The 26,647-nt window shown below is 47.9% G+C and overlaps 2 protein-coding genes across 10 annotated transcripts in view; both read left to right on the top strand.

Annotated features, from left to right (window-relative positions):
• ccdc57 (coiled-coil domain containing 57) overlaps nucleotides 1-4,810 on the top strand; it is a 44,594-nt gene extending 39,784 nt beyond the window's left edge. For all 6 annotated transcript variants that reach the window (XM_039616641.1, XM_031753133.2, XM_031753135.2 and 3 more), the window contains 7 exons: nucleotides 253-405; nucleotides 649-728; nucleotides 839-1,061; nucleotides 1,893-1,993; nucleotides 2,291-2,422; nucleotides 2,706-2,814; nucleotides 4,499-4,810. In XM_039616641.1, coding sequence (XP_039472575.1) covers nucleotides 253-405; nucleotides 649-728; nucleotides 839-1,061; nucleotides 1,893-1,993; nucleotides 2,291-2,422; nucleotides 2,706-2,814; nucleotides 4,499-4,704 — 1,004 coding nt within the window. In that variant the 3' untranslated portion in view covers nucleotides 4,705-4,810. The remainder of the gene's footprint in view (nucleotides 1-252; nucleotides 406-648; nucleotides 729-838; nucleotides 1,062-1,892; nucleotides 1,994-2,290; nucleotides 2,423-2,705; nucleotides 2,815-4,498) is intronic.
• A 1,848-nt stretch (nucleotides 4,811-6,658) lies between these two features.
• The window catches only part of fasn (fatty acid synthase), a 30,488-nt gene continuing 10,499 nt past the window's right edge, over nucleotides 6,659-26,647 (top strand). Inside the window, exons 1-30 of one of the 4 annotated variants that reach the window (XM_039616239.1) lie at nucleotides 6,659-6,750; nucleotides 9,924-10,059; nucleotides 10,728-10,880; nucleotides 10,970-11,143; nucleotides 11,605-11,805; nucleotides 12,033-12,155; nucleotides 12,265-12,380; nucleotides 12,458-12,592; nucleotides 13,760-14,219; nucleotides 14,527-14,714; nucleotides 15,386-15,575; nucleotides 15,688-15,782; nucleotides 16,044-16,178; nucleotides 16,315-16,518; nucleotides 17,074-17,189; nucleotides 17,260-17,435; nucleotides 17,522-17,713; nucleotides 18,574-18,654; nucleotides 19,057-19,239; nucleotides 19,357-19,536; nucleotides 19,722-19,925; nucleotides 20,213-20,529; nucleotides 20,606-21,007; nucleotides 21,096-21,260; nucleotides 21,432-21,550; nucleotides 22,060-22,214; nucleotides 22,723-22,926; nucleotides 23,051-23,201; nucleotides 23,958-24,136; nucleotides 24,280-24,399. In XM_039616239.1, coding sequence (XP_039472173.1) covers nucleotides 9,933-10,059; nucleotides 10,728-10,880; nucleotides 10,970-11,143; nucleotides 11,605-11,805; nucleotides 12,033-12,155; nucleotides 12,265-12,380; nucleotides 12,458-12,592; nucleotides 13,760-14,219; nucleotides 14,527-14,714; nucleotides 15,386-15,575; nucleotides 15,688-15,782; nucleotides 16,044-16,178; nucleotides 16,315-16,518; nucleotides 17,074-17,189; nucleotides 17,260-17,435; nucleotides 17,522-17,713; nucleotides 18,574-18,654; nucleotides 19,057-19,239; nucleotides 19,357-19,536; nucleotides 19,722-19,925; nucleotides 20,213-20,529; nucleotides 20,606-21,007; nucleotides 21,096-21,260; nucleotides 21,432-21,550; nucleotides 22,060-22,214; nucleotides 22,723-22,926; nucleotides 23,051-23,201; nucleotides 23,958-24,136; nucleotides 24,280-24,399 — 5,245 coding nt within the window. In that variant the 5' untranslated portion in view covers nucleotides 6,659-6,750; nucleotides 9,924-9,932. Of the gene's footprint in view, nucleotides 6,751-7,169; nucleotides 7,191-7,447; nucleotides 7,888-9,923; nucleotides 10,060-10,727; nucleotides 10,881-10,969; nucleotides 11,144-11,604; nucleotides 11,806-12,032; nucleotides 12,156-12,264; nucleotides 12,381-12,457; nucleotides 12,593-13,759; nucleotides 14,220-14,526; nucleotides 14,715-15,385; nucleotides 15,576-15,687; nucleotides 15,783-16,043; nucleotides 16,179-16,314; nucleotides 16,519-17,073; nucleotides 17,190-17,259; nucleotides 17,436-17,521; nucleotides 17,714-18,573; nucleotides 18,655-19,056; nucleotides 19,240-19,356; nucleotides 19,537-19,721; nucleotides 19,926-20,212; nucleotides 20,530-20,605; nucleotides 21,008-21,095; nucleotides 21,261-21,431; nucleotides 21,551-22,059; nucleotides 22,215-22,722; nucleotides 22,927-23,050; nucleotides 23,202-23,957; nucleotides 24,137-24,279; nucleotides 24,400-26,647 lie in introns of those variants that run through there. The other 3 variants (XM_039616240.1, XM_031753129.2, XM_031753130.2) reach the window with 3 other exon arrangements.

Genomic DNA, 26,647 nt, shown 5'->3' on the forward strand with positions numbered 1-26,647 from the left:
TGGGCTCCAGATGCTAAGATAGATTTGACCCAGTGACCCACATCACTGCTGCTGATTCTTCTGTTAAACATGATTTTGTTGAACTTACAGCCACAGACACTCTGCTCATCGCGTGTAAGAAAGAAAAGCTTAGAATTAGCATGAACTCATTTTCTATTTTTCATTTTAATGTATAATGTAACAGCTCTGGATAATGTGAGTGTTAAGCTAAAGTTTAACACTCCTTCTCCTTCTCTGGAAAACTGGACCCAGACTGCCGTCAGCCTGTGGAGCAGGAGGTGCACCTGTCAGGTAAGCACCTCGAGGAGCAGCGAGGAGGTGTCACAGCACTGTCGGGCCTGGCTTCAGCCACGGATGACCCACAACACATCGATCCAGACAGATCACAGCCTGAAAATCAAGCTGGTATTATTCATACTTTTAATTTCCTCCATATAACCCCAAAACATTACGTTAGCTACCACAAACACTGTAAGTAGATCACAGAGAGGAACATAAGGTGTTAAGCAGCAGAGGTGTTTGTGGCTGTTGTTGAACATGTTAATCTTCCACAATGACTGAAACCTGTATCTTTGAGGTTTGTTGGTATTTGTTGGTCACAGTGTCTCCCTCATATCATTGCATCATATTTGTGCTGTGGGTCCTCAGGTGGTTTGTGTCTGGATGAACGTGGCAGGCACCCCGCTGTGACACGTGTGGAGTCAGCTTCCAATGACATCACACAGCAGGTACTAAAGGAAGTTTACTGATCTGTCAGTGGAGATGGAGCCACTGATCTGCTTAACCCCTACCTATCACTGTTAGAAAGGACAAAATGGTTTCATCATCATCTTTTTAGAGGACACTGGTGCAGCAGCTCCAAGGAGACAGCAAGTATCTGAAACCAGCTCTGATGTGTGGCGTGCTTAAGAGCGTCCATCCTGCTAAAAACGACCCCCAGCTCCTTCGCCTCAGGCTGAAGCAGGCAGCGTCCTGCATCGCCCGTTTGAGCAGAGAGAAACAGCAGCTGATAGCGCTGGGCAACCGCCTCCGTGCCCAGATCGCCGCCGATGGACGGCAGGGTAGAGTTACACACCCGTCACTGCACACCACGATACAGCACAGCAGGGTGGCTGTGCTGGGAGCCTGCAGCTGATCCCAGTTTACTGGAAGCATAAATGAATTTTAGGACAAACGTAGACGCTGGAGGTACAAAATCAAACTGAACTGGACCTACACATTCACACTTTTCCTCTTAAGAATAGTCGGATGGTGTGTCGCTATGAATTGTGGGGATTATTTACTCTCCTGTTGTAAAGAATGCTCTGGTTAATTGTATGCTAAAGGAGGTAATAAAGGAAACAATGAAGTATGTTTCCCTTAGAGAAGGAATGTGAGGAATTCCAGCACCTGTGAGTCTTCATTCAGCAGGCACCTGATCGTGATCATCTCATCTCAGATCAGTCTGCCTGACACGCACTCCACCTGACCAGTTAGCCTTCTTTTATTCAGTTTCTGTTGGCACTGACGTGGGTTTTCCTGCTGTTTCCTCCTTTTAGGAATGTAAGACATCGACTCCAGTGCCTTTTTGAGGAGACAGCAAACGACAGCAAAAGCATTTAGAGTTTCAGGATGTGGGAGTCACACGTATATCAAATGTTCTGCAGCGACTACATGAGAACGTGCTGTTTTATTACTGGATGGATACAGACACAGCAGTGCTGTGTGGGGCTGCAGTGGAAAAAATTACATAAAAAGAAAACTGATTCAGACTCTACACGTATGGACTATTATTAGCATGCATGTGTTATTATTCTTTCCACAGGTGGATGACATATTCTGTGGTGTTTACAGACAGACTCATGAAAAATGAAACAGTCAGAGGTCCTTAAATATCTCTGTGTGTCCAACAGCACCAGGGGGGCTGGAGAAGGACACCCCCACAGAGAAACTAGGAGACCACCATGGCCGCCTTTCTGTTGTGGAACAGCTGCAGTACCAGCTCACCACTCAGGTATCTGCACCAACAACGTCCTCAGTCATAAACTCTTCTCCAGCACGTTTGTGGCAGTTACAGTGGTTTGAATGTGTTACTTTGTTGTAGATGTCATTTGAAATGGATACAAATGCTGTGGTCTCCATCCCTCAGTAGCACACACTGACACATGAGTGCAGGCTGCATTTTGTCTAATGTGTTCAAATTAAAAATGGGAGGTTTTTACTTGAGGGGAAAGTATGTGCTTTACTTGAATAAGAACACGTCCGTGTCTGTGCTGCACAGGAAACAGTGTCAGTGTGTTTGTGCCATCAGGAGCTGCAGTATGCACTGATGCAGAGAGCTTCCGCTGCTGCTGAACAGCACATCCCACCAACAAAGAGCCAGGCTTTCTTCAAAGGGACTGCTAACACTTGCCATGGGCTCAAACCCAGAGACACGTCTGAGGTAAGAGCCTTAAAGAATGCATTAATGCACTGCCAAGCCCAGCTGGCCTGTTCACTGCCTGCCTGGATGGCTGTATTCTCCTCCAACATGCTTGTTATGTTAAGTGGTGTTCCTAAATGTCCTATGGTTAAATGTGTGAGTGTTCACTAACACTAGAAAAATGCTGTATACTGTAAATGCAAGTACACATTTGTGTCTATATATCTACGAAGTAGTAGACGTTAGAAGAATAAATCTCTGATTCACAGAACCGTAGTGTAAAATAACTCTTCTTCTTCTTTAGACACGCTCACAGCTGCACTTGGGTATGTCCAGGACTGTGTCGGATGAATCGCTGTGCTCATTAACGATGCTGTGGGACACTCTGGATCGTGGACTTGCGGACTCAGAAGGTATCCACATCCGCCCCACGATGCACTTATCTGTGCGCCTACAGGCCAGTGCTGTGAGGAGACAGGCCGCAGTCTGTATAAAGAACCTGCACACTCACAGTCTTTGCACGTGACCATAGTCTAGTTAGAGCACTGAGTCTCACAGTTTTAGCATGCCCTACTTAGAAGACAAAACAAGTTCACACCCAGTACATCAGCATCACAAACTCCTTTAAGATTCTCATGAAAAACTTCATTTCATGTCCTTTTTTATCTAGTTTGTGATCCAGTGACATAAGTACAGTAACTCTATATTACTTACTAATAAAACACACAAATTCTGTTCCCGGTGTGAGTCAGCGACAGGGCAACAGCTCAGCTGTTGCTCAACCTGTGGCCTCGTCTCTGTCAGTGCTCCAGGGAACAATTTCCCAACCAGATAAAGCTGACTTGCAGTGATTGGCATCATAGCAGTCAATAATTGTGAAACCAGAAAAACAAAGCACAAAGTTTGAATGATGTGTTGATAAAGGCAGTGATGAGTTAGAGATGTCTGTGATAGCTGTTAAAGCAACAGTGCTGCTTTATTTTGTACAGTTCCACTGTGGGAGAAAAGTGAATCTATGCTCTGTGTTTACTTACATCCAATAGTGAACTCTGGGACTAATGACTTATTTGAGCCAATATTTCTGGGTGGTTGTGGTTCAGCGGGTAGAGGAGGTCATGATGAGCAGAAAGGTGCACGTGCTTACAGAGACATCGATCTACAGACGATCTCTGCCTCTAACACGGACCACAGCCACAAATCTTAGCTTCTTGTCCATCCAGCAGGTCATCTACTAATCGAAGGGTTGGCGGTTCGATCCCTGTCTGCTCCAGTCTGCATGTCAAAGATCCTTGGGCAAGATACTGAGGCCAGGTTGCTCTGTGAATGTTCAACAGAAAGTACTTAAAGTGCTTGTATGGATGGATGAGATTGAGGCAAGTTGTATAAAGCACCGAGTGCTTAGTTACAGCAGAAATATGCAAAATAAGAACCCGTCCACTTACCATTTATTTACTTCTGTTCAGCCTTGACAGCCCATTTCAGTGATGATGATGGTGAACTAATTTCATCAGTTTTTTATATTTTAAAATAGAATATTTGCCTTTATTGTCACTGTCATGGGGATGTGCTTCGTGAGTACAGACGTGAGGCCTAGAGGTTTCCCGTCTTTTTGGGAATGGGAATGATGGTGGAGGCCTGGTGGGAATGGCAGCACGAGTCAGGGAGAGGTTGAACTTTTTACTGTTGTTGTTGTTGTTGTTTTTCAACAGAACTGCATAAAAATCAGCAACAGAATTCTTTTATTCATTTTAGGCATTATGTGGTACTAACACACATATATATGGGAAGCATCATTTTAGTTGAGCTGAGCACACATGTCATAAATACACTTGTAGCATTTGTAACCAAACCAAGTAATGAACAGCTGGTTGAAAATCGTGGGAGTTATGATGTCTTTGAACAGTTTATAGATCGTAGACGTGGCACGTATTATTAGGCGGCCCTGAACCAACCTGCACTGGACCAACCTGCACTGACACTTCACTGCAGTGAATCGCAGTGACCTGTGCAGTGTTTCAGACTGCTGTTGGTGTGTTTTTGGATCTGAATTCAACAAATGAAACAGCTGTAAGTGAACTTCTTTTGTCTCTCTAAAAGGTGAATGTGAACTCAGGAGCAGACGGTTTGGTGGCTCTGGAGTCCAGATGATGGTGCATGGTAGTGGTGTGATTCCCAGCCAATCCCAGACTGAGGTCCAGCAAAGGACGAACCAGTCTAAAACACTGTCAAGCACTACCAAGACCAACAGACCTGCAGTCCCTGCCAGGATCAGCAAGATCAGAAACTACAATGTTAAAGACTGACGTAGAGGACAAGAAGACAACGATCAGTCCTTTAGCTGTAATATGGTACAAAATCTGATACTGTAACAGGTTTGATCTACAATATTAAACTCTGGAATTCTGCGTTTGTCACTGTTATCCAGATTTTTAACAAACACAAGAACACTCACAGTAAACATGAACACAAAGACAAAAACACTGCAGGACAAAGACAAACCAGACAGAGCCCAGGACGGATAAGAAACACTAAAGGGACCAAAAACCTGAAACTGGAGCTGAACCACAGAGTCCATCAAACTGAGCAGGAAGCAGAACTCGAATAACACAACAGGACAACTATGACTGACTGACAGTGAAGCTATACAACAAACAGGTTACACTGAATAAGATGTGATTGTTTTCATGCACATTGTTATATATATATTAGAAAACTTTAGCACATATGCACTGCAACAGAAGGAGAAAACAAACCCTGACCAGCAAAAACCTGAACAGAAATCAAATGACCAACGTGAGAGTTTTAGGGAGGAATATTCATGATTTTAAGGAGCATTACAGCTTTATTGCTGTGCTCTCACACACTCTGCCAAATCCAATAACTGAAGAAACTACAGAGACAGAACACACAGGAGCATATAGTATGAGAAGAGCAGAGGCCTTAAACACACATGATTGGACACAGCTGGACACACACAGTAAGGGACTGTCAAAATAAAACAGGAAACATAACACTGAGACGCAAAGACGGACGAACCATGGACAAAAAGGTAAAGACACATGAAGGAAACTAATAAACCTGAAGCTAAACTAGCGTCACAAAAGTGAACTAACAGAATCTACAGAAAGACTAAGGACTACGAAACACAGAGAACCAACCTGAGGAGCATTAGGAAATAATACTGTGATCAGTGGGTTAGAACTCCAACATAAATTCACATACTCATGAATAAATCCTTTACTTTTATAAAGTTAAAATGTGTCCCCATCATTGTTCCAGTCTTTTTGTCCTTCAGTATATCTTCATCTCCTTCAACTGGGAAGTTTCAGGTTTTGTCCTGTCGTGTGTAATTTGCTCTGGTGTTCATCCGTCTCTAAGCACACGAGGACAGTCACACACAAACACTGTTGCAGCAGACCACGGTGGCTTCCACACGGGCAGCTTCAAAACATGCTTTAATCCTGAGAAAGTATCTGCTTTGCCAAAGAGATCAGCTGGGTCATGAGCGTACACTGTGGGTGTGAAACAGAACAAAAGCTCACAGTGGCCTGTCTGCGACAAAAACAATCACTGACAGGTTTGCATGTAAATAAAGCAACTTGCTTTGGTGAACTATGAACGTAGGAGACTCTCAGGAGCCGTGTCTGTAATGGTTTATAAGACACATGATCAAATCTACAGGCAGCTTCTTTCTGAAACATGAGCAGAGTTTCAGTCAGCTGCTGCTGTATCTCCTCAGGTTTAGAAACCCACTCCTGTAACATGTTGTTGTGGAGAAACAGGAGGTGCAGTTCTCCCCTGGAATAGAGATTTTATAAGTGGTGGAGACCATATTCCATATGCTCCATATGATATCAGCTGTCACCTGTCACCCTGCCACATTTCCTCTCACCTCTCAGGAATATGTGAGTAAACCTTTGTCAGTCCATCCTTTTATTCCTGATATTCGCAGATACCAAACAGTTGATACACACTGCTAATTTTGTACACTGACCCACTGTGTGTTGTTTGGGACTGTCTCCTTCACTTTCATGATATTATTGTAGTATCTGTGGAAAACCTGGGAAACGTTCATCTGTGAAATACAAGTGTGTACAAAGTGTACAAACCTACACAAAGTGAACCATCATTAGGATATCATGTGTGGCAGCACTGGTATAGGGACACACAGGTGAATGCTCTGTGACAGCGAGACACACCTGTCTGCTCAGAACTCTGAGTGCTTTTTATTACAAGCCACGCTCACTGCCTGCAGCACTCACATGGATGCAGATTAAGCTTGAGCGTTTTGCCCAAGGGGACTTTGTCATGCAGACCTGAGGATCCACAGACACAGGCTTTACTGTGAGGTATGACATGAATTTATTTCAGACAACACGAGCTGTACCTGAGCTATCATCCATCCACAGACCTACATTGTGGTGAATGGACCTATTTTTATATAGCAGCCGGAGTCACACACTCACACAAGCACTTTCTTCTGTTTTTTCTCACATTCACACACTCGGATCGATGCGTGAGTAAATCTTGCCTGAGGATATTTGGCAAGCAGACTGGATCAGCCAGGGACCAAAGCACACGCGCTCCAGGGTAAGACCTGCTCTAGCTTCTGAGGCTCCAGGTGGGACACACAGGTCATGGTGTGGCAGCTCCTTTGGTGAGCTGTGTGCTTTGTGTACATGAGTGTGTTTGTTGTGGTCCATTACAGGACACTTCACCTCAGCTGAGGAGCCAAAGTCCCGATGAGCTGGATGGAGCTGATGAGTACTGACCACAGGTGGAGCCGGAGGTCAGCAGCTCCTTACACCATCATGCTACTCTGAACCGTGAACTCCAGTAACCCTGACAAGTCACGCGAGCTCTCCTGGCTACGTCACAGTTGGGTCCCGCCCTTTAATCACCCTATCTCAACAGTGGCTGCAGGTCTACAGCGATTGGACGAAGCCTCACATCCTCGCTCCGTGATTGGCCAGCTTCCCCTGTCATCCAGAAGTTGCCGGCTGCACCTTCGCATCATCAGCTGCGGTGTAACGTTGAGCAGCTCTGCGCGTGCACGTGCCGCGGACACAGACGCTCCCTCGCCCCGTGCACGCTATCAGTTCCCCCCCCCCGTCATAGGAGGATGACTTTAGAGTTTATCGCGTCCCATCTGCCGGCTGCTCTCGTTGCGCCGCTGCCGGTTGACCGTTAGTAACCCCGGCTCTTTTTTCTGCGCGCATCCACACAGTTGCTCCATCACTGGCTGGATCGCGGAGCCCTGCCTCTCCTCTCATTGGACTGTTGAGCCAAGCGGTTGTCAGCCCATGTGGCGTGGGCAGGCAGAGTGTGACACATTTAAGTTCATCAGAGAAAAAAGCGTGAATGAAGCGCGGAGGCTAACGGAGGCTCTCACACCCACGGCGGCTGAAGACTCGACACATGACCGAGCGTGCTGAGCGGCTCAGCCTCACATTTTACCGGAACATCCGTCGGTTCGGCTCAGACAGGTAAGCTCGCCCGCGGCTGCTGCACGCTGCTTATTGTGGTCCCGACCGGCTGTTACCTGCTGAGCTCGGACACGTTCAGTGTCACCGGCCCCACCGTGAGACCTGAGCTGTGATAAGCTCAGCGGCAGCGGGGTCACGGTTCGAGGTTCATACTGGACTTTGTGCGGCCGAATCGCGTGTGCGGGTGTCGGCACCACGATAACCGGCTTGACCGGTCACCGCGTGCTCCTGCTAACGTGAGGCTGTGAGAGAGCGCAGGTCCATCCATCCCTCTTTCCGGGACCTGACCTCAGTGTTCCTCGTTGTTCTTTTCTATCCTCCCATAACCTCCATCATAGACTGATCCAGGGTCTGCTCTCTGTGGCTCTACTGCCTTCACAGTGTTTCATTTAACGGAGGACAATAATGCATCCTTCAGCTGAGCTCACTGTGCTGACAGGGTCAGTGTGTCAGAAAGACCCTGAACAGGTTATTTGTTAATAGGTGATGTCGGTGGATGTGTGAGGCACTGATGCAACAGGCAGCAGCTCAGCTGTGTGACAGCATGGAGCTGGGATACGTGATCCCAGGACAGAGCGAGCACTGAGGATGAGGGATGTAGCTCATCAGCATCTGTGACAGCCCACTTCCATCAGTTATTCTGGGAGAAGTCGAGAATCGTGGACAGGCACGTGTTGGAGGCCTGGGCCCCCTGATCAGTATGGTGGCCACGCTGGTGCTTGGGTCCAGTGAACAGCAGCACTGTTGTTACTGCGGCTCAGTGCCCTGTGGTCACCACGGTGCTTCAGGGCTCCGAGCATTGATTCTTTTTAGACTCGCTCATCTGTCAGATCGATTTAAACTACAGTCACCATCGTTCACAGCACTTCATCAGCTTCACATTCAAAGTTAGTTTAAAATGACCAGCTAAGCTAACAGGCATGTGCAGTAGGACAGTAACATTAAAGAATATGTTGACAAAAGAAACCAAACTCATTCCTGGCACTGTTTCAGAAAGGATCAAGTCAGTGGCTGAGCCCTCTGCAGTGCAACGTGAAACTTTTTAATGACAGCAGTGTTAAAGCAACACAGCGCTGAACTCAGGGGTGTGAAGGGCCATTCTGGGGCCGGAGGTGAGACTTTAAGCTTGTGGGAACTAATGTGGAGATGAAATCCAGGAACAAGTTTTTCCTGTTCATGCAGTGCCCGTGGATCCACACATAGTTACAGTGTGGAGTCATGGAAGAAGTTGAGTATGTGTCATTGTTGTTCACTGTTTCACACTCTTCCTGTGAAGATGCTGACAAGTCAGGTCCTGTTGTGGCACGCTGCTGAAGAGTGAAACCCTGAGACCTGACACAAAAGGGAACAGAGTGAGGGAGAACGGGGGAAGACAAGGAGGATGTGCCCTGAATAGAATTAGTAATGCCAAGCTGTGCGCACACAGTGACTTTGCAGTTTAGCAGCTAGCTCGTAGTTAGCAAATGGTCTGCGTACGCTCACAGTGGGGTGTAATCTGGGTCAAGATTAGATGGTGCACTGAAGGAGCCGGGCTAGATGTAATCCCAGGGCGGACTGTGTCAGTGTTATGTAACGTGGTCGGGCTGTCTTCACATTTTTAATGCCACACAAAAGCAAAACAGTGGTGTGAGTGTGATTGTTGCTGTCTTTGTTGGTGTAACAGTGTGCAGGTCAGAGCTACATGTGATGCTGCGCTGGGCTCTGGCACAGCTTTACTCTGGACATGGATGGTTTTGTGAGAAACAGCGTAGCTGCAGCTCTGCAGGTCGCAGTCACACGCAGCAGTGTTTTTATTGTGTCCACAAAGTTGCAAACATCAGTGTGATCAGAGAGGACACACACACACACACAGTAACACACTCACACACGGACCTGTTTTTTTTCTAGGTCACTGTACTGTGCAGCATGGAGTGCTGTATTGTTGGGATGGTTGTTGCCATGGTTACATGAATAATGAGTCTGGCCCCAGCACCGACCACATTCATTGTCATTAAACTGCAGAATGCTTGTCACTGATTGGCCCTCTGTGTCTGCAGTAAATAAACATGGATGAGATCGTCATAGCTGGAATATCGGGCCGCCTGCCTGAGTCCAGTAACCTGGAGGAATTCTGGGAAAACCTCATCAATGGTGTGGATATGGTAACAGAGGATAACCGGCGATGGACACCAGGTAAAAACCTCCCTTCAGTTTCTATGTAACATACTTACTGAGCTGAGTTTCTCTTCAAAGACTGATACCCTCCTGCACTGTGCAGCAGCAGTGTTGTTGCCTCTGCAGGCTGGAGCTGAGTTTAGCTACTTTGACATATTTGAAGGTAAAATAATGAATGTGAGTCATCAGGAACAGAGGACGGAGCAGATTTAACCAACAGCCCTTTCCCACCAGTTTGGTTTATTTACTTTAGTTGATTCATCTGATCACTGCCAGTCTCACTTCAGTTTATTCCACTTCCTGTTAAAAAGTAAAGTTCTGCCTTTCAGTGGTTTTTAATCATCATCATATGGATTTAACTTCATGGTTTCATTTTTCGTTATCCAAGTTTTACTGGTGATTCCTAACTGGTGTGATAATAAACCTGCTGTGTGCTTTTTGCCTGCTTCCTGTGAGCTGCACATGGGCAGTAATAAGCACTCAGATGTCCTCCGTCTGTCTCTGCTGGAAAAGAGAAACGTCCTTTTGAGGATTTTCCTCCCCTCTTTGGCTCAGTCTGGGCTCACAGCATCGTGTTTGGTGCTGTATTTGCTTCACGTGCTGGACCCTGGTGCTCAGTGTGAGGAGTGTCTGTGGACCATGTGTGGGGTCAGAGTCCTGCTGCTGTAACATTGTGCTGTTTGCAGGTCTGTACGGTCTTCCAAAGAGGAACGGGAAACTCAAAGACATCAGCCACTTCGACGCAGCCTTCTTTGGAGTCCATCCCAAACAGGCCAACAGCATGGACCCCCAGCTGCGCCTCATGCTGGAGATCGCCTATGAGGCTATTGTAGATGGAGGTGAGAGAGCAAACGACTTGTGAGCTGTGGTTTAGTTTGCAGTTGGGGGAAAGACGACATGTAAGTGAAAATAAAATGTTGTGCTGCAGGACTGAATCCAGCCACGCTGCGTGGCAGCAAAACAGGCGTGTACATCGGTGTGAGTGGCTCCGAGGCGGGCGAAGCTTTCAGCAGAGATCCAGAGGAGCTCCTGGGCTACAGTATGACGGGCTGCCAGCGCGGCATGTTGGCCAATAGACTGTCCTACTTCTTCGACTTCAACGGTATGTGCACGCCACGTGGCTCAGCACGTGTGTATTTGCAGTGCTGTCAGCGTGATCCAGTGTGAAACACACTCAGGTTTAGGTGGACACTCTGCTGCAGCTCAGGATCACCTTTAATCTTAGAGTAGCAAAGGAGTCTGCAGATCAGTCAGGTGCAGTAGTGTTTGTGTTGTGTCGACAGGTAGAACGTAAACGTGCAGAGAGCATGCACGGTGCAGCAGCTGGACTTCTTTGAATGAACTTTCTGGGCTCTGATTTTATTTGTCCACTGAATTATTGCTGATATATTTTGTGTGTTTTTAATCAGATCTGTTCTCACAAACATTTCTGAGGTCATCTCAGCTGTTGCTCGCTCTGTGCTGTAGACTTGTGGTTTGCTCACCGTACCACAGCTCGGACGATCCCCGTGGGCAGCTCCGTATGTGGCGCCCGGCTCTAACCCTGCTGCCTTTGTTCTCCAGGCCCCAGCACTGCCATAGACACAGCGTGCTCCTCCAGCCTCCTGGCTCTAGAAAACGCCTTCCACGCCATCCGGCAGGGCCACTGTGATGCTGCTTTAGTTGGGGGAGTGAACCTGCTTCTCAAGCCAAACACTTCAGTGCAGTTCATGAAGCTGGGCATGCTCAGTCCAGAGGGGACCTGCAAGTCATTTGATGCTTCAGGTAAAACATCACGTGACATCACAGAGAGTTTCTGTTTAGGAGCGATGGGGAGGAGCTGCTCCTCCTCCGGCTGTTGCACATTTAATTTTTCTGTGTTACATTTACTTTGACATTTCTTGACTAACTCAATAACGTAGAACATTTAGTGTCTCACCTTTAACTCTCTTCAATGTGTGACATGCACACGAGCGTGCTGCAGGGTTAAAGCGTCATGTTTGTGTTGTCAGGAAATGGATACTGCCGCTCGGAGGCAGCAGTGGCAGTGCTGCTGACTAAACGACCGGTGGCTAAAAGAGTGTATGCCACAGTGATCAACGCAGGCAACAACACAGACGGATACAAAGAACAAGGTAAGGAGGTCCAGCGAAGCACTGGAAGTACTCCAAGTAAAGAATCGGACATCACGGCCGATCGGAGAAATGGTTTCGTTTACCGGTTTTGTATGACGTGCTCACGCAGGGGTGACGTTTCCTTCTGGTGAGATGCAGCAGAGGCTGGTTCGTTCACTCTACCAGGGGGCCAGCGTATCTCCAGAGCAGGTGGAGTACATCGAAGCCCACGGCACCGGGACAAAGGTCAGTGCACGCAGCTGTCAGAGGTGCTCTTACTAACCCAGATCCACCATCGTTTAACCTCTGCTCTGTCCACGCAGGTCGGTGACCCGCAGGAAGTGAATGGCATCGTCAGCGTTTTCTGCGAGTCAAAGCGAGAGCCTCTGCTGATTGGCTCCACCAAGTCCAACATGGGTCATCCAGAGCCGGCCTCTGGGCTGGCTGCCCTGGCAAAGGTTTGAAACCACAGGCCGTTTATCAATGCCCAAGTACGCGAGTACGTACTCGCGTTCTCGGTGAGTACGTACTCGCCGAGAACGCACGGGAGTACGTACCCGCCGAGAACGCGAGCACGGACTCGTGGGCCGTTTCTCAATTCTCAAGTACCCGAGCACGGACTCGTTATTTGTACAGTCGGAACACCAGCGTACGTGATGATGTCACAGGTCCGGAGTTTTTACTGCCGTCCCCTCCTAATGTAACTGTGAGTAACATGTTATGAAGCTTAACTTTAATCACAGCCAAACCGGTTTACTCAGGAACAAATAAAACACTGAAATAAACCAAACATTAACATTTAGAAGTGATCTAAGTGACTTATATATCATTTTTAACCTCAGTAGTGAAACCTCTATTAATAAAAATAGTGTACATGTACATACGTGTACATACCTTAATAAAAACAAGCAGGTGAGATGTTAGAACGCTTTTATTTCTATTTTAGTGGACACTCAATACTATAGACAGCTGCTGGAGTTTCTTTAACCTGAGCAATGAGAAGTCCGCGAGCGGGGGGGGGACGATGTGCCGGGAGTCCGCTGTTGAGTTTTGGACGAAATGCATTCTGGGATATTTAGCTGTCCCAAGTCTACACCGATGCATGCTCGATAAAACGGGCGGATCGAGAACACATCCGGGACTTTTTCGCGTTCTCGGCCTGATGCGTACTTTGAATTGGAACAGTACTTGGTCTCCGACTGATGACGTATCACGAGTACACGAGAACGCAAGTACGCACAAGTACGCATATTGATAAACGCCCACAGTGTCGTCTTCTAATGTTCTCACTGAGAACGTCTGACGATGTAAACATACAATCAGCTGAGAGACAGTACACACAGATCATGAACACAATGTGTCCTGTATGCAGCCATCGCCGGGGTGGAGCCACACCCACCCAAACACACCTCCTCCACTCTTCCTTTAATGGCGTCTCAGGGAAATAAAAATGCTTCCAAATATTCTGAAGTGCTGCTTAGTAGGAAGCTGGAGCTGTGGCCTTTTTTATGAGCTGCAGCCACATTTCCGAGCTCTGCATTGGCCCTGTGCTAAACTGGAATCCTTCATAATTATTTGCTTTTTGCATATTAAACCTGTGCTCATGTGTTTGATGCGACGTGCAGGTGCTGCTTTCTCTGGAGCGAGGAGTCTGGGCCCCCAACCTGCACTTCGTCGATCCTAACCCTGACATCCCCGCCCTCACCGACGGTCGGGTTCGAGTCATCGATCGGCCCGTTCCCGTGCGAGGAGGCATCGTAGGGATCAACTCCTTTGGATTCGGAGGTTCCAACGTTCACGTCATCCTTCGTCCGGCAGAAAAAACGGCCACCTCAGCTTCACCCGGGAAGCTTCCCAGAATGCTTCAGGCCTGCGGGCGCACAGAGACGGCGGTGAGCTCCGTCCTGCAGAAGGGGAAGGAACACGCTGCGGACGACGCCTTCCTGTCTCTGCTGAATGAAGTGTCAGGAGCGCCCGCCGCCAGCATGCCCTACCGAGGCTTCGCTCTGATTGGCTCTCAGAGCGACGTCGTGGAAGTGCAGCAGGTGCCGGCCGCTGCCAGGCCTCTGTGGTACGTTTGTTCAGGTGAGTCGCAGTATGAGACGCTTCACATGATACAAAGATGTTTGGACAGATTTGGGGTGAACGATGAGATCGATGGAGGAACGAGAACGTAACAGGAATGAAGTTGAGTCACTGAGAGCACGCTGTAGGAAACGTGCCTCCAGACTCAATGTTGTTACTAAGCAACCATCAGCTGGGCTGGCAACATAAAAGTTTGTTTCCAGTTTGCTGCCATTTTATTTAAAAGGGTTTGAACACAGCTGTGATGCAGAGCTGCACGCACACACCTCATATACCAACGTGTTGCTACACGGTGTCTGTAATGCAGGTATGGGGACGCAGTGGGCAGGGATGGGCCGCAGTCTCATGCAGCTGCCAGACTTCAGAGACTCCATTCTGCGGTCCGATGCAGCGCTGAAGGAGACGGGCCTGGTGGTGTCTCGTCTGCTCATGGAGGCTCAGGAGGACGCGTTTGAAGACACAGTTCACGCATTCGTTGGCCTGGCTGCAGTACAGGTACAGCACTGCAGCACTGTAACGATGCTGCCTCACAGACACCAATGTTAGAAAAGGGAAGCATTTCAACACTCGTTTGTTTTCAAAGCTTTGAGTCGAGCACACATCCATGTGTACGACTCAGAGTTTATAGAAGAGGTCTAAACAGTCAGCACAAACATTTATTTATGACCCGACCAATCACTGTGCCCCTGCTTTAAATAATACCTGCGTGGAAACGTCTCACTCTGTGGAAACGAGTGTTTAGTCTGAGCTCTCACAGTGAGGAAGAATTATGGGATGTTTTTTACCTCTCGGCTGGAAAAGGCTGAGAGGAGCTTCAAATCGATACCTTAGATGTACCTACTGATAATGTCAGATGAGTTTGAATCTCAGTGACCCCGACCTCAACATCAGGGGTCAGAGGTCAAGCTTCCTGAAAACCTTGTGAATGCATTGCTCAGTCGAGCCAAATTAAACCCGACAGCATCAGAAAGAGCCTGCACCGATCTGTGGGCACAAGAAGAAGCATAAACATGCAGTGGCCTTCTACGGCTGCTGAGTTCACAGGTGGATAATGACTCAAACTGCCAGAGCAATCCGACGACTTCTCCGGGGAAAGAAACGGGACATTGTGTCAGTCGCCTGATGTCAGGTTCAGTCACCAGTGGTCGTGTTTTTCCTCCTTACAGATCGCTCAGATCGATCTGCTCACCAAGCTGGGTCTGCAGCCCGACGGCATCGTGGGGCACTCGGTGGGAGAGCTGGCCTGTGGCTATGCTGACCGGTCCCTGAGTCACAGCGAGGCCCTCCTGGCTGCGTACTGGAGAGGCCGCTGCATCAAGGAGGCCAGCCTTCCTCCAGGAGGCATGGCTGCAGTGGGTGAGAGCGCGTGTCTTCTTTTAACAGATGGTACTCAGTGTTGTGTTCAGGGCTCTGCTTCTGCAGGGTCAGATGCCATGTTTGAGCTTTGTGCTTCCTGTGTGTGTTGCAGGGCTGACCTGGGAGGAGTGCATCGCTCAGTGTCCTCAGGGAGTGGTTCCAGCCTGCCACAACGCTGAGGACACGGTCACCATCTCCGGCCCTCAGGTCACACGCTTTCCTGGTTTTTCACAATACAGCACTTCTCTACTTTATCTGAGCTTCATGTATTATATAACACATGTGATCACCGTGACGCTCTCACTTATTTATAGCCAAATACAGTGAACTCATTATTCCATCATTCCAGATGAGTGACAGCAGGTGACAGAATAATAGATCCCAGTGTGTTTTAAACTATGGAAGCGGTGTCCTGTTGTACAGCTGTGGTCCCAGATGTTTGAACATGTGCCACGTTTGACTCTTCAGGAAGCAGTCAGTGCCTTTGTGTCCGAGCTCAAACAACAAGGAGTGTTTGCAAAGGAAGTGCGCAGTGCCGGGGTGGCGTTTCACTCCTACTACATGGCCTCCATCGCTCCAGCCCTGCTCGCAGCTCTGAAGAAGGTACGTAGTGCCGCACGTCCCATCCATGCTTGGTCCTGTCAGCGTGCCAGGCGCCAACACTGGCAGCATCATTCACACTAAACCTGGTGCAGACTGCTGTGCTGAATATTAATGAGCTGCCATCCTGTCACTGCAGGTGATCAAAGAGCCAAAGAAGCGTTCGCCACGCTGGGTGAGCACCAGCATCCCTCAGTCTGAGTGGGACTCTGCTTTGGCTCTGCACAGCTCGGCTGAATATCACGTCAACAACCTCGTGAGCCCCGTGCTGTTCCAGGAGGGCCTGAGCCTGGTGCCTGAAAACGCCGTGGTGCTGGAAATAGCTCCGCATGCTCTGCTGCAGGTTTGCTACCAGTGCTGTTCACACATTTGGGGCTGCTACCTGTGTGTGTCTGTGTGCGCGTGTGTGTCTGTGTGCGTGTGTTAACCAGTCAGACTGTCTGCTGGCCCAGTCTGAGTCCAGCGGTTTCAGGGCCGCAGGCACCTGCCCTGATCCTGTCTGCACTCGCTGTGTTTGAGCTACAGTTTAAAAAAACCCAAATGAATCAAAACCATGGTCACACAGCAGCGTGTGTTCCTGTGTCGGCCTCCACACAGCGTTCAGCAGCCGTCGCTGTCTGAAGCTCATAAACACCGAGGAGAACTACATTCATTTTGCATCTTCTGAATTTTTAAGTTATATTAAAAATTCTATCATATTTTTTTTTTTTTTTTTTTTTTTTTTTAAAGAAGCTTTTTTTCCACACACACGTGTCCAGATGTTACTGGGTGATGTGTTTTACAGGGACACTACCCTGAATAGGTGCGTGGCTCGGTGGCGTTACCATTGGAAACCACAGCTTTAAAGCGTTTCACTCGCTGCTGTGACTGAAATGTTGACACTGAGTTCTCCACACAGGCCATCCTGAAGCGCAGCCTGAAGCCGACGTGTTCAGTCGTCCCCCTGATGAAGAGAGGCCACACCAACAACCTCGAGTTTTTCCTCTCAAACGTCGGAAGAATTTTCATGAACGGGTGAGGAGAGCCTCCCTCGTTGGCTGTTTGACTGTGACAGCTGCTCACTCACACCACTCTCTAACTTTAGCATCAACGTGGACGCCAACGCCCTGTGCCCCGCTGTGACCTACCCTGTGCCGGTTGGCACTCCAATGATCTCGCCCTTGGTGCAGTGGGACCACGCCCAGACGTGGGATATCCCTAAAGCGGAACACTTCCTGTCGGGCTCAGGAGGCTCTGGTTCTGCGGCGGTGTATAACATTGGTAAGAAGTGCGCTCGCCAGCGTTTCCATCGCAGTAAAAACGCCTTTTTCTGATTTGGTTTAACGTTGTGTCATTGACGTAAACAGACGTAAGCCCAGAGTCTGCAGACCACTATCTCATTGGACACAGCATCGATGGGCGTGTCCTCTACCCAGCGACTGGTTACCTGGTGCTGGCCTGGCGCACCTTGGTGAGGAGTCTAGGGGTTGTCATGGAAACGACGTCCGTAACCTTTGAGGATGTGACTATCCACAGGGCCACCATCCTGTCAAACGTCAGTAAGTATGGGAAGCGTGGCATGTTAATGGCTCGAACCACAATCACATGACCTCGTCGAGCAGGTGAGGTCATGTGATCGGCCCAGTGCCTATCCTGTCAGTCCCACTTTAACCAGTAAGAGATGATGTGGAGGCGGTGAGATTGTTACAGCTCTGTAAGGACTGCTGAGCGTCTTAGTTACTTCACACTGACGATTTCACACGTGGCGTTTAAATCTCTGAACTCACTGCGTGATTGGATTATGAAAATCCTCGACGCTCGTTATTGGGTGCCATGCTTCGTTTAACAGGCGCCGGCGTGTTAAACCACGTCAAACGAGGCTTTTGTAAAATTTTTCAGATTGAAAGTGAAATAATATCAAATATTGGCATTAATATTTAAAAATCTTCCTTCCTTCCTTAATTCCTTGCTTCCTTCCTAACGCCTTGTATTAAATTCAGAAACCTTCCAAGGAGACTGACATACATCTTTGTTTCGGTTGCATATCGATGTTATTCTAGTTGAATTTGACCTTTGAGATAATTTTAAAGATGTTTTCTTTAACAAATGTCCTTTACTGTGTCACATGACTATAATCCAAGGGTTAGACGTTGTACGCATCAGCAGCTCAGTCTGATTTTTCTTCTGAATAATTATTTTTCCTCGTTAATAAGACAAAAGTATTTCGATGACTTGATGGATTTACTGACAGATGACTTCATTACTAAAATAATCAACAGCAACATCTTTACATTTAATCAGTTTTTTGTGACTTTTATTGTGAAAAAACCCTGTTTTTGATAAGTGCATTATTATTATTATTATTGTTATTATTATTGTTATTGTTGCAGTGGATGAAGCTGTTGACTGTTTGTCACAGGTGCGGTCCAGTTGGAGGTGCGTCTCATGCCCGCCACCAGCAGGTTTGAGGTTTCGGAGAACGGAAACCTGACTGTCAGCGGTACGTCTTTGCTGCCATCATGAGCACACACAGGCTGACCTGCTGATAAAGATCCCAAAGTTTACACATCATTTACATTTGTAGCTGAAAATCACACACACAACATTATATCCACAAACATATTGTTTATTATTTAGTGCAGCAGCGTTTAAACAGGTATGAGAACACAAACGTTTCCCGTGTCGCTCGGCTGCTGATTGGTTCAGCACAGGCCGGCTGTAGCTCAGGTCACATGACACCGAGCTGCATCCATCAGACTGAGGTGAAGCTCCTTGACCAGTGCAACAAAACCTCAGAGGTTACAGTTAGTTTTTCCAGCGACAGAGTAAAACTCGTCTGCAGACTTTTGACTCTCAGTATGAACACGTGAATATTCAGAATCGCTGCACAAATGGTTTTCAGGTAAGGTGAGCATTCTGGAGGAGTCGGCACTCGATTCATTCCACAGTGAGATCAGTCGGCAGGCTGCCGACAGGAGCGACGTCTCGATGAAGCTTAACGCACACGAGATCTACAAGGAGCTCAGACTGCGAGGTTACGACTATGGAAAAACCTTTCAGGGCATCTTGGAGTCAAACACGGCAGGTACGCCGCATCTGTGGCTTATTTGTCCTGCTGGGACATAAAAGGACATGATTCTAGTTATACTCGGATAAATGTTGGTAGGACTGTTTTTCTAATAATCTGATTGGCTGTTTCTAGGAGACCGTGGGAAGCTGGAATGGACAGGAAACTGGGTGACGTTTCTGGACACCATGTTGCAGATGATCGTCTTGGGGCTGCCGGGTGGAGGTTTGCGTTTGCCGACCAGAATCCGCTCCGTGTGCGTCCATCCGGCTGCACACCTGGAAAAAGTCAGCGAGTACGCTGAAGGAAAGCAAGGTGTGTTTTCCTCCGTCACTTCAGATCAGCAGCAGTGACTCCTCCTAATCGTTACTTTAGCACAGCGGTTTGTGGCTGTCATGTCAACATGATGCGACTGTTTTATGTGTAAAACACCAGCTGCTGTTCGCTCACAGCGTTTGGTCCCTTTCAGCTCGGTGTTTGACTCTGTTTGATTCCTGCAGCGGTTGATGTCCTCGTAAGCCATTACCTTGACAGCATCACTGCTGGTGGAGTCCAGATCTGTGGTCTGCACGCCACAGTAGCCCCTCGCCGGCAGCAGCTGCAGAGCCCGCCCACACTGGAGGAATTCCTGTTTGTTCCTTATGTGGAGACGGACTGCCTTACAGCCAATGGGAAGCTTGCAGAGCAGCTGAGGCTTTGCAAAGGTACAGACAATCTCTCCATCACAGGGCATGCAGGGCCCCGCATCACTTACATGCAGTAAATATATGAGTGATAAATGGATCAAAATAATGTTTGCATGTGTGATCTGATCTATACTGTGTGAGGAGATGGATATCATAGGATTGTCTGGTCGTTCACACCTTTCTCCCTGTATGTATTTAATAACTGTTACCTGTTAGACTTGTTTTTATCTCCTTGTGAGGAGACGACGAACATCAAATCAAACATCGTGCTAAAGTCCGTCTTCTTTCCTGTCCTCCTTGTCCAGCTTTGATCCACAGACTGCAGCAGAAGCTGGCCCCTCATGGTGTCAAGCTCTCCATCCCGGGGTTACAGGGAGGGTCTGATGCACCTCTTCCCAGCGGTGAGCCTTCTGAGCCCAGTCTGCTGCGGCTGCTAACCCTGCTCTGTGGCCTCGAGTTCAATGGGAACCTCCACTCTGAGCTGGAGCAGGTGGTGCAGAAGGAGCGGGTGTGCCTGCTTAAAGACGACCTGCTCCAGGGTCTGCTGGTCAACGACGCCCTGAGACATTGCCTTGACATCACGGTGGAAAACAGCACACCTGGCAGGATCAAAGTGTTGGAGGTAAGACTCACAAACAGCTGGATTTAGCTGGATTATTTCCACACACTCATAATTTTCACGTCTCGGACTCCTGCAGGCTCTCTCAGACGACGGCCAGCTCTTCTCTCGTGTTGTGTCCCTGCTCAACATCCAGCCCATGCTTCGTGTGGACTACACTGCGACTGCGGCCAGTCTGGACCTTCTGGCCCCCCACCAGGCTCCCCTGGAGGAGCTCGGTGTCGCTGCAGCTCAGTGGGATCCTCTGACCGGCCCAGCTGCTGGAGACATTGCTGTGTGGGCAGACCTGGTGCTGTGTAACCATGCATGGGGTCCAGTGAGGACAGAGCCCAGGCTGCTGGTAGCAAATCTGGCATCTGGAGCCAAAGAAAGTGGGTTTGTTCTCCTCCACACGCTGCTGAAGGGGGAGACTGTGGGGGAGACTGTGGCTTTCCTGTCCAGCACTGCTGAGAGCAGCAGCCAGCAGGGACTCCTCACACAGGTGTGTTTTAAACAGAACATTTTACACCGTGCTCTGCTCCTGTGACGTGCTGTCAGCTGAGTTTTGATTATTCTGATTTTGTTGGAAGGCTGAGTGGGAGGAAGTGCTCTCAGAGGCTTCTCTTAACCTGGTGGCTGTCAGGAAGTCTTTCTATGGCTCCGCCCTCTTTCTGTGTCGCCGTCAGTCTGTGAGCAAACAGCCGGTTTTCCTGCCTGTGGACAGCAAAGACTATCAGTGGGTGGAAACGCTCAAGGTCGGTCCCATGTTGTCTCTCTGTCTGTCATTGTCCCCAAACAGTCACAGCAGCCAAAGTGCTCGCTCATCGGGCTCGTCTGATTGGCTGGTTTCTCTGTGTTATCATGAAATATATATGAGAGAGAGCAGAGTTGTTTAAAAGTCTAACTGTGGGGACTCTGCTCTGCAGCAGGAAGTGATGTCAGAGTCCTCAGACCATCCAGTGTGGCTGACTGCTTCTCAGGCAGAGTGTGGGATTGTGGGAATGGTCAACTGTTTACGGCAAGAGCCTGGTGGCAACCGAATACGGTAAGCCGTCCTTAACAGCTCGTTGTTCTCACACTGCAGGTTTTATTTAGAAAGGATCACACCAAGACTTTCAGTCAGGATTTAGAGTCCATGTTAGCACATGCTAACAGCACTGCTGGATCTTACTGATGATCACTAATGTGCCAAAGCACAGTTTTCTAATAGACTCAGCACGAGTGTAATCAGTGAGTCTTCCTCAGACGTTAACAACACTTCACTTGTACAGTGGAAACATAGTGGATACATTCTGTTAGATTTCTGTGTAAAGCCAAATGATAAAGATCAGTTGTTCCCACAGGCCTGACTCAGAGGCTTAAACCTCTGAGGACTCGTTCTCTACTTCCAGGTTCAGGCCAAGCTGGAGTCCGGCTCTGAAAATGAAAGTGTCAAAGCACGCTCAGTCTGCCCTGGTTCAACACTTTGTGTTCACTGTTGTATTATTCATGTGTTACAGCAGGACAAACGTGTCTTTATGCCTGTTTGTGTGTCTTCTCTCGTTTTGTCACCAGCTGTGTGTTTGTGTCCAATCTAAACGAGTCTTCAGCAGCACCAGACCTCCAGCAGGACCACCAGTCCATGCAGTCAGTACTGCAGAAGGATCTGGTCATGAACGTGTTCAGGGACGGATGCTGGGGCACCTTCAGACACCAGCTCATCACTCATGGTTTGACTCGCACTCGTACGGTGTATTTAAGGAGGCGTAGGTGAACCTTTTAGAATGAGCTGCAGATGGTCACGTGTCAGTATCCAGTCATGTTTGGGTCCAGGTCACATGTCTCGGCCTGCGCTCTAAACGTGTGAAGGACGCACTTCCTATGAATGACATCACAAACATAAAGAAAAATAATGACTTTGTTATTTACACGTCATTCTTACAGTTCTATTTCAAGACGCTGCAACATTCTGAGAGTTGAGATTCAGCTGCATTTTTTACAAAAATGAATCCGTAAAATCTGTATAACTGTAAAATTACATGAAACAAACAGTCGTCACAGTCAGAATGACTTTTAATTGTAAAGCTGTGCTCTCTCACAAAGCTCTGTAAGGCGCACCTGCTGCAGGTGTTTGAACCCAGCAGCGAGTTTGACAGTACTGCCTTGTTCCCTCTTAGTTCCCTCTTGGTTCCCTCTTAGTTCCCGCGCTCACTGAGGCTTTTCTGCGTGCTGTTTCAGATCTAAATGAAGCGCCGACTGAGGCCGCTTACGTCAACGTGCTGACACGAGGTGACCTGTCGTCTCTGCGCTGGATCGCGTCCCCACTTCGCCACTTTGTGAGCAGCAGCCCTGCTGTGCAGCTGTGCCACGTCTACTACAGCTCGCTCAACTTCAGAGATATCATGCTGGCTACTGGCAAGCTGCCGCCTGATGCCATCCCAGGTAGTGTGTCTGTACACACCAAGTAATGCCACACACTGTTGGGTCATAGTGTGTGATGCTGTTGTTGAACATTCAGAGCTGCAGTCACATGACAAACCTTTTCCATTCGTTATTTGTTGTAAAGGGGACCAGGCTTTAAAGCAGTGCATGCTGGGTATGGAGTTTTCTGGTCGCGACCCCAGCGGGCGTCGTGTGATGGGGCTGTTGCCTGCTAAAGGCCTGGCGACGGTCGTGGATGCTGACAGAAGGTTCCTTTGGGAGGTTCCCCACAGCTGGTCAGTGTGCGGTGAACTCTGAATGTTCTCAGCAGGTTTAACATGAACATTAAAATAAAATAAAAATGTTTACTCATCAGCAGCCTTCATAGAAGCTCACGTGATGCCAATAGTTACTAGTTTTACTGGCAGTCTGTTTCCACACATGAAGCTGTTTGTGCTGAAAGTCCTCAAACTAAACAGCGTGATTAGAAACATTGTATCAATTCAGCTCAGTTTAGTCCTGCAGATACAATATCAGCAGTGACGTCCTACACATCTGTAACACAAAGATCCTCTTTAGCTGAACCCTCACAGACACCTGCTGATATGGTGACAAAGGGGTCTGTGGGTGTGTGTTAGATAAAAGAATCACTGTATGAATGTGTGTGTGAATGAGCAGACAGGCATTGTGTAAGTACTTGATTATTAGGTGAGACAGTCTTCAGTGTTCAAGCCTGAAGGCGGAGTACCGACACAGGATTCATTTATTCATTAGTCTCATTCATGAAGCTGTGCTGCTGTGCCGTTTCTCCAGCATGCAGCACAGTTACATCCTGCTACATAAACCACACACGTGTGTGTGTGTGTGTGTGTGTGTGTGTGTGTGTGTGTGTGTGTGTGTGTGTGTGTGTGTGTGTGTGTGTGTGTGTGTGTGTGTGTGTGTGTGTGTGTGTGTGTGTGTGTGTGTGTGTGTGTGTGTGTGTGTGTGTGTGTGTGTGTGTGTGTGTGTGTGTGTGTGTGTGTGTGTGTGTGTGTGTGTGTGTGTGTGTGTAGGACACTGGAGCAAGCAGCTTCTGTGCCAGTGGTTTATGCCACAGCGTATTACTCCCTGGTAGTGCGTGGCAGATTACGCCCTGGAGAGACCGTGCTCATCCACTCTGGGTCAGGAGGCGTGGGCCAGGCTGCCATCGCCATAGCGCTCAGTAAGAAGTGCAGAGTGTTCACTACAGTCGGTGAGTATGTAACACTCGCACACAGACTCACAGTAACAACATCAAACTCTTATTATAGATTCTTTTAAAGCCTTTGCTAAGAACCTGTAATTATATCTCATGTCTTTTTACCCTAACTTTGGGGGGCGGGGCCTTTTGTCTAGGCTCAATGGAGAAGCGGACGTACCTGCAGAAGAGATTCCCTCAGCTATCAGCAGAGGCTTTCGCCAACTCCAGAGATACTTCCTTCGAGCGGCACATTCTGCTCCACACACAAGGCAAAGGTAGCTGCTGTCAGTGCTTCAGGGGATGGATTGACATGACATCAAGTATCTTGGATTAGCAGTCAGCAATCATTCCCTGTGCTCTGCTGCAGGGATGGAAGACCATTCTTCCAAACAATATTCCCTGAGTATTAATATACATTAGTATAAATGGCACTTACAGGTTACTCCAGCCTTTGAACACAGTCGTATTCCAAGAGCAGAGGGGGCTGCTGTGAGTGGCTGATGAAAGCTGGGCCTGCAAAGCTGCTTGGGGCCCTGGCTTGAGTAGGCAGGCGAGATATTTGAAGGCCAGAGGCAGTGCCCTCACCCGTCGGCTCCATCCAGGCTCTGCAGGATCAGAGACTGGACTGTTTGAGCAGAGAGCTGGTCCAGACTTCCTGTGTTCAATTCAATTCAATTTTATTTATATAGCGCCAAATCACAACAAAAGTCGCCTCAAGGCGCTTTATAGATACAGAGAAAAACCCAACAATCATATGACCCCCTATGAGCAAGCACTTTGGCGACAGTGGGAAGGAAAAACTCCCTTTTAACAGGAAGAAACCTCCGGCAGAACCAGGCTCAGGGAGGGGCGGGGCCATCTGCTGCGACCGGTTGGGGTGAGAGAAGGAAGACAGGATAAAGACATGCTGTGGAAGAGAGACAGAGATTAATAACAGATATGATTCGATGCAGAGAGGTCTGTTAACACATAGTGAGTGAGAAAGGTGACTGGAAAGGAAAAACTCAATGCATCATGGGAATCCCGGCAGCCTCACGTCTATTGCAGCATAACTAAGGGAGGATTCAGGGTCACCTGGTCCAGCCCTAACTATATGCTTTAGCAAAAGGAAAGTTTTAAGCCTAATCTTGAAAGTAGAGATAGTGTCTGTCTCCGAATCCAAACTGGAAGCTGGTTCCACAGAAGAGGGGCCTGAAAACTGAAGGCTCTGCCTCCCGTTCTACTTTTAAATACTCTAGGAACAACAAGTAGGCCTGCAGTGTGAGAGCGAAGTGCTCTAATAGGGTGATATGGTACTACAAGGTCATTAAGATAAGATGGGGCCTGATTATTTAAGACCTTGTATGTGAGGAGCAGGATTTTGAATTCAATTCTGGATTTAACAGGAAGCCAATGAAGGAAGCCAAAACAGGAGAAATTCTCTCTCTTTCTAGTCCCTGTCAGGACTCTTGCTGCAGCATTTTGGATTAGCTGAAGGCTTTTCAGGGAGTTTTAGGACATCCTGATAATAATGAATTACAGTAGTCCAGCCTGGAAGTAATGAAGGCATGAACTAGTTTTTCAGCATCACTCTGAGACAGGATATTTCTAATTTTAGAGATGTTGCACAAATGGAAGAAAGCAGTCTTACATATTTGTTTAATATGTGCGTTGAAGGACATGTCCTGGTCAAAAATGACTCAAGGTTCCTCACAGCATTACTGGAGGCCAAGGTAATGCCATCCAGAGTAAGAATCTGCTTAGATACCATATTTCTAAGATTTTCAGGGCCGAGTACAATAACCTCAGTTTGATCTGAATTAAGAAGCAGAAAGTTAGCGGCCATCCAGGTCTTTATGTCTTTAAGGCATTCCTGCAGTTTAACTAATTGGTGTGTGTTACCTGGCTTCATGGATAGATAGAGCTGCGTGTCATCTGCATAGCAGTGAAAATTTATGCTATGTCTTCTAATGATGCTGCCTAAGGGAAGCATGTATAATGTAAATAGAATTGGTCCTAGCACTGAACCCTGTGGAACACCATAATTGACCTTAGTGTGTGAAGAGGACTCTCCATTTACATGTACAAATTGGAGTCTATTAGATAGATATGATACAAACCACTGCAGTGCAGTACCTGTAATACCTACAGCATGTTCTAATCGCTCTAATAGGATATTATGGTCGACAGTATCGAACGCAGCACTGAGGTCTAGCAGGACAAGCACAGAGATGAGTCCACTGTCAGAGGCCATAAGAAGATCATTTGTAACCTTCACTAAAGCTGTTTCTGTGCTGTGATGAGCTCTGAAACCTGACTGAAACTCTTCAAATAAGCCATTCCTCTGCAGATGATCTGTTAGCTGTTTGACAACTACTCTTTCAAGGATGTTTGATATGAAAGGAAGGTTGGAGATTGGCCTATAATTAGCTAAGACAGCTGGGTCTAGAGATGCTTTTTGAGTAAAGGTTTAACTACAGCCACCTTGAAGGCCTGTGGTACATAGGCGATTATTAGAGATAGGTTGATCATATTTAAGATCGA

The sequence above is a fragment of the Oreochromis aureus genome, linkage group 8, assembly GCF_013358895.1.
Source record: "Oreochromis aureus strain Israel breed Guangdong linkage group 8, ZZ_aureus, whole genome shotgun sequence".
Lineage (NCBI taxonomy): Eukaryota > Metazoa > Chordata > Actinopteri > Cichliformes > Cichlidae > Oreochromis > Oreochromis aureus.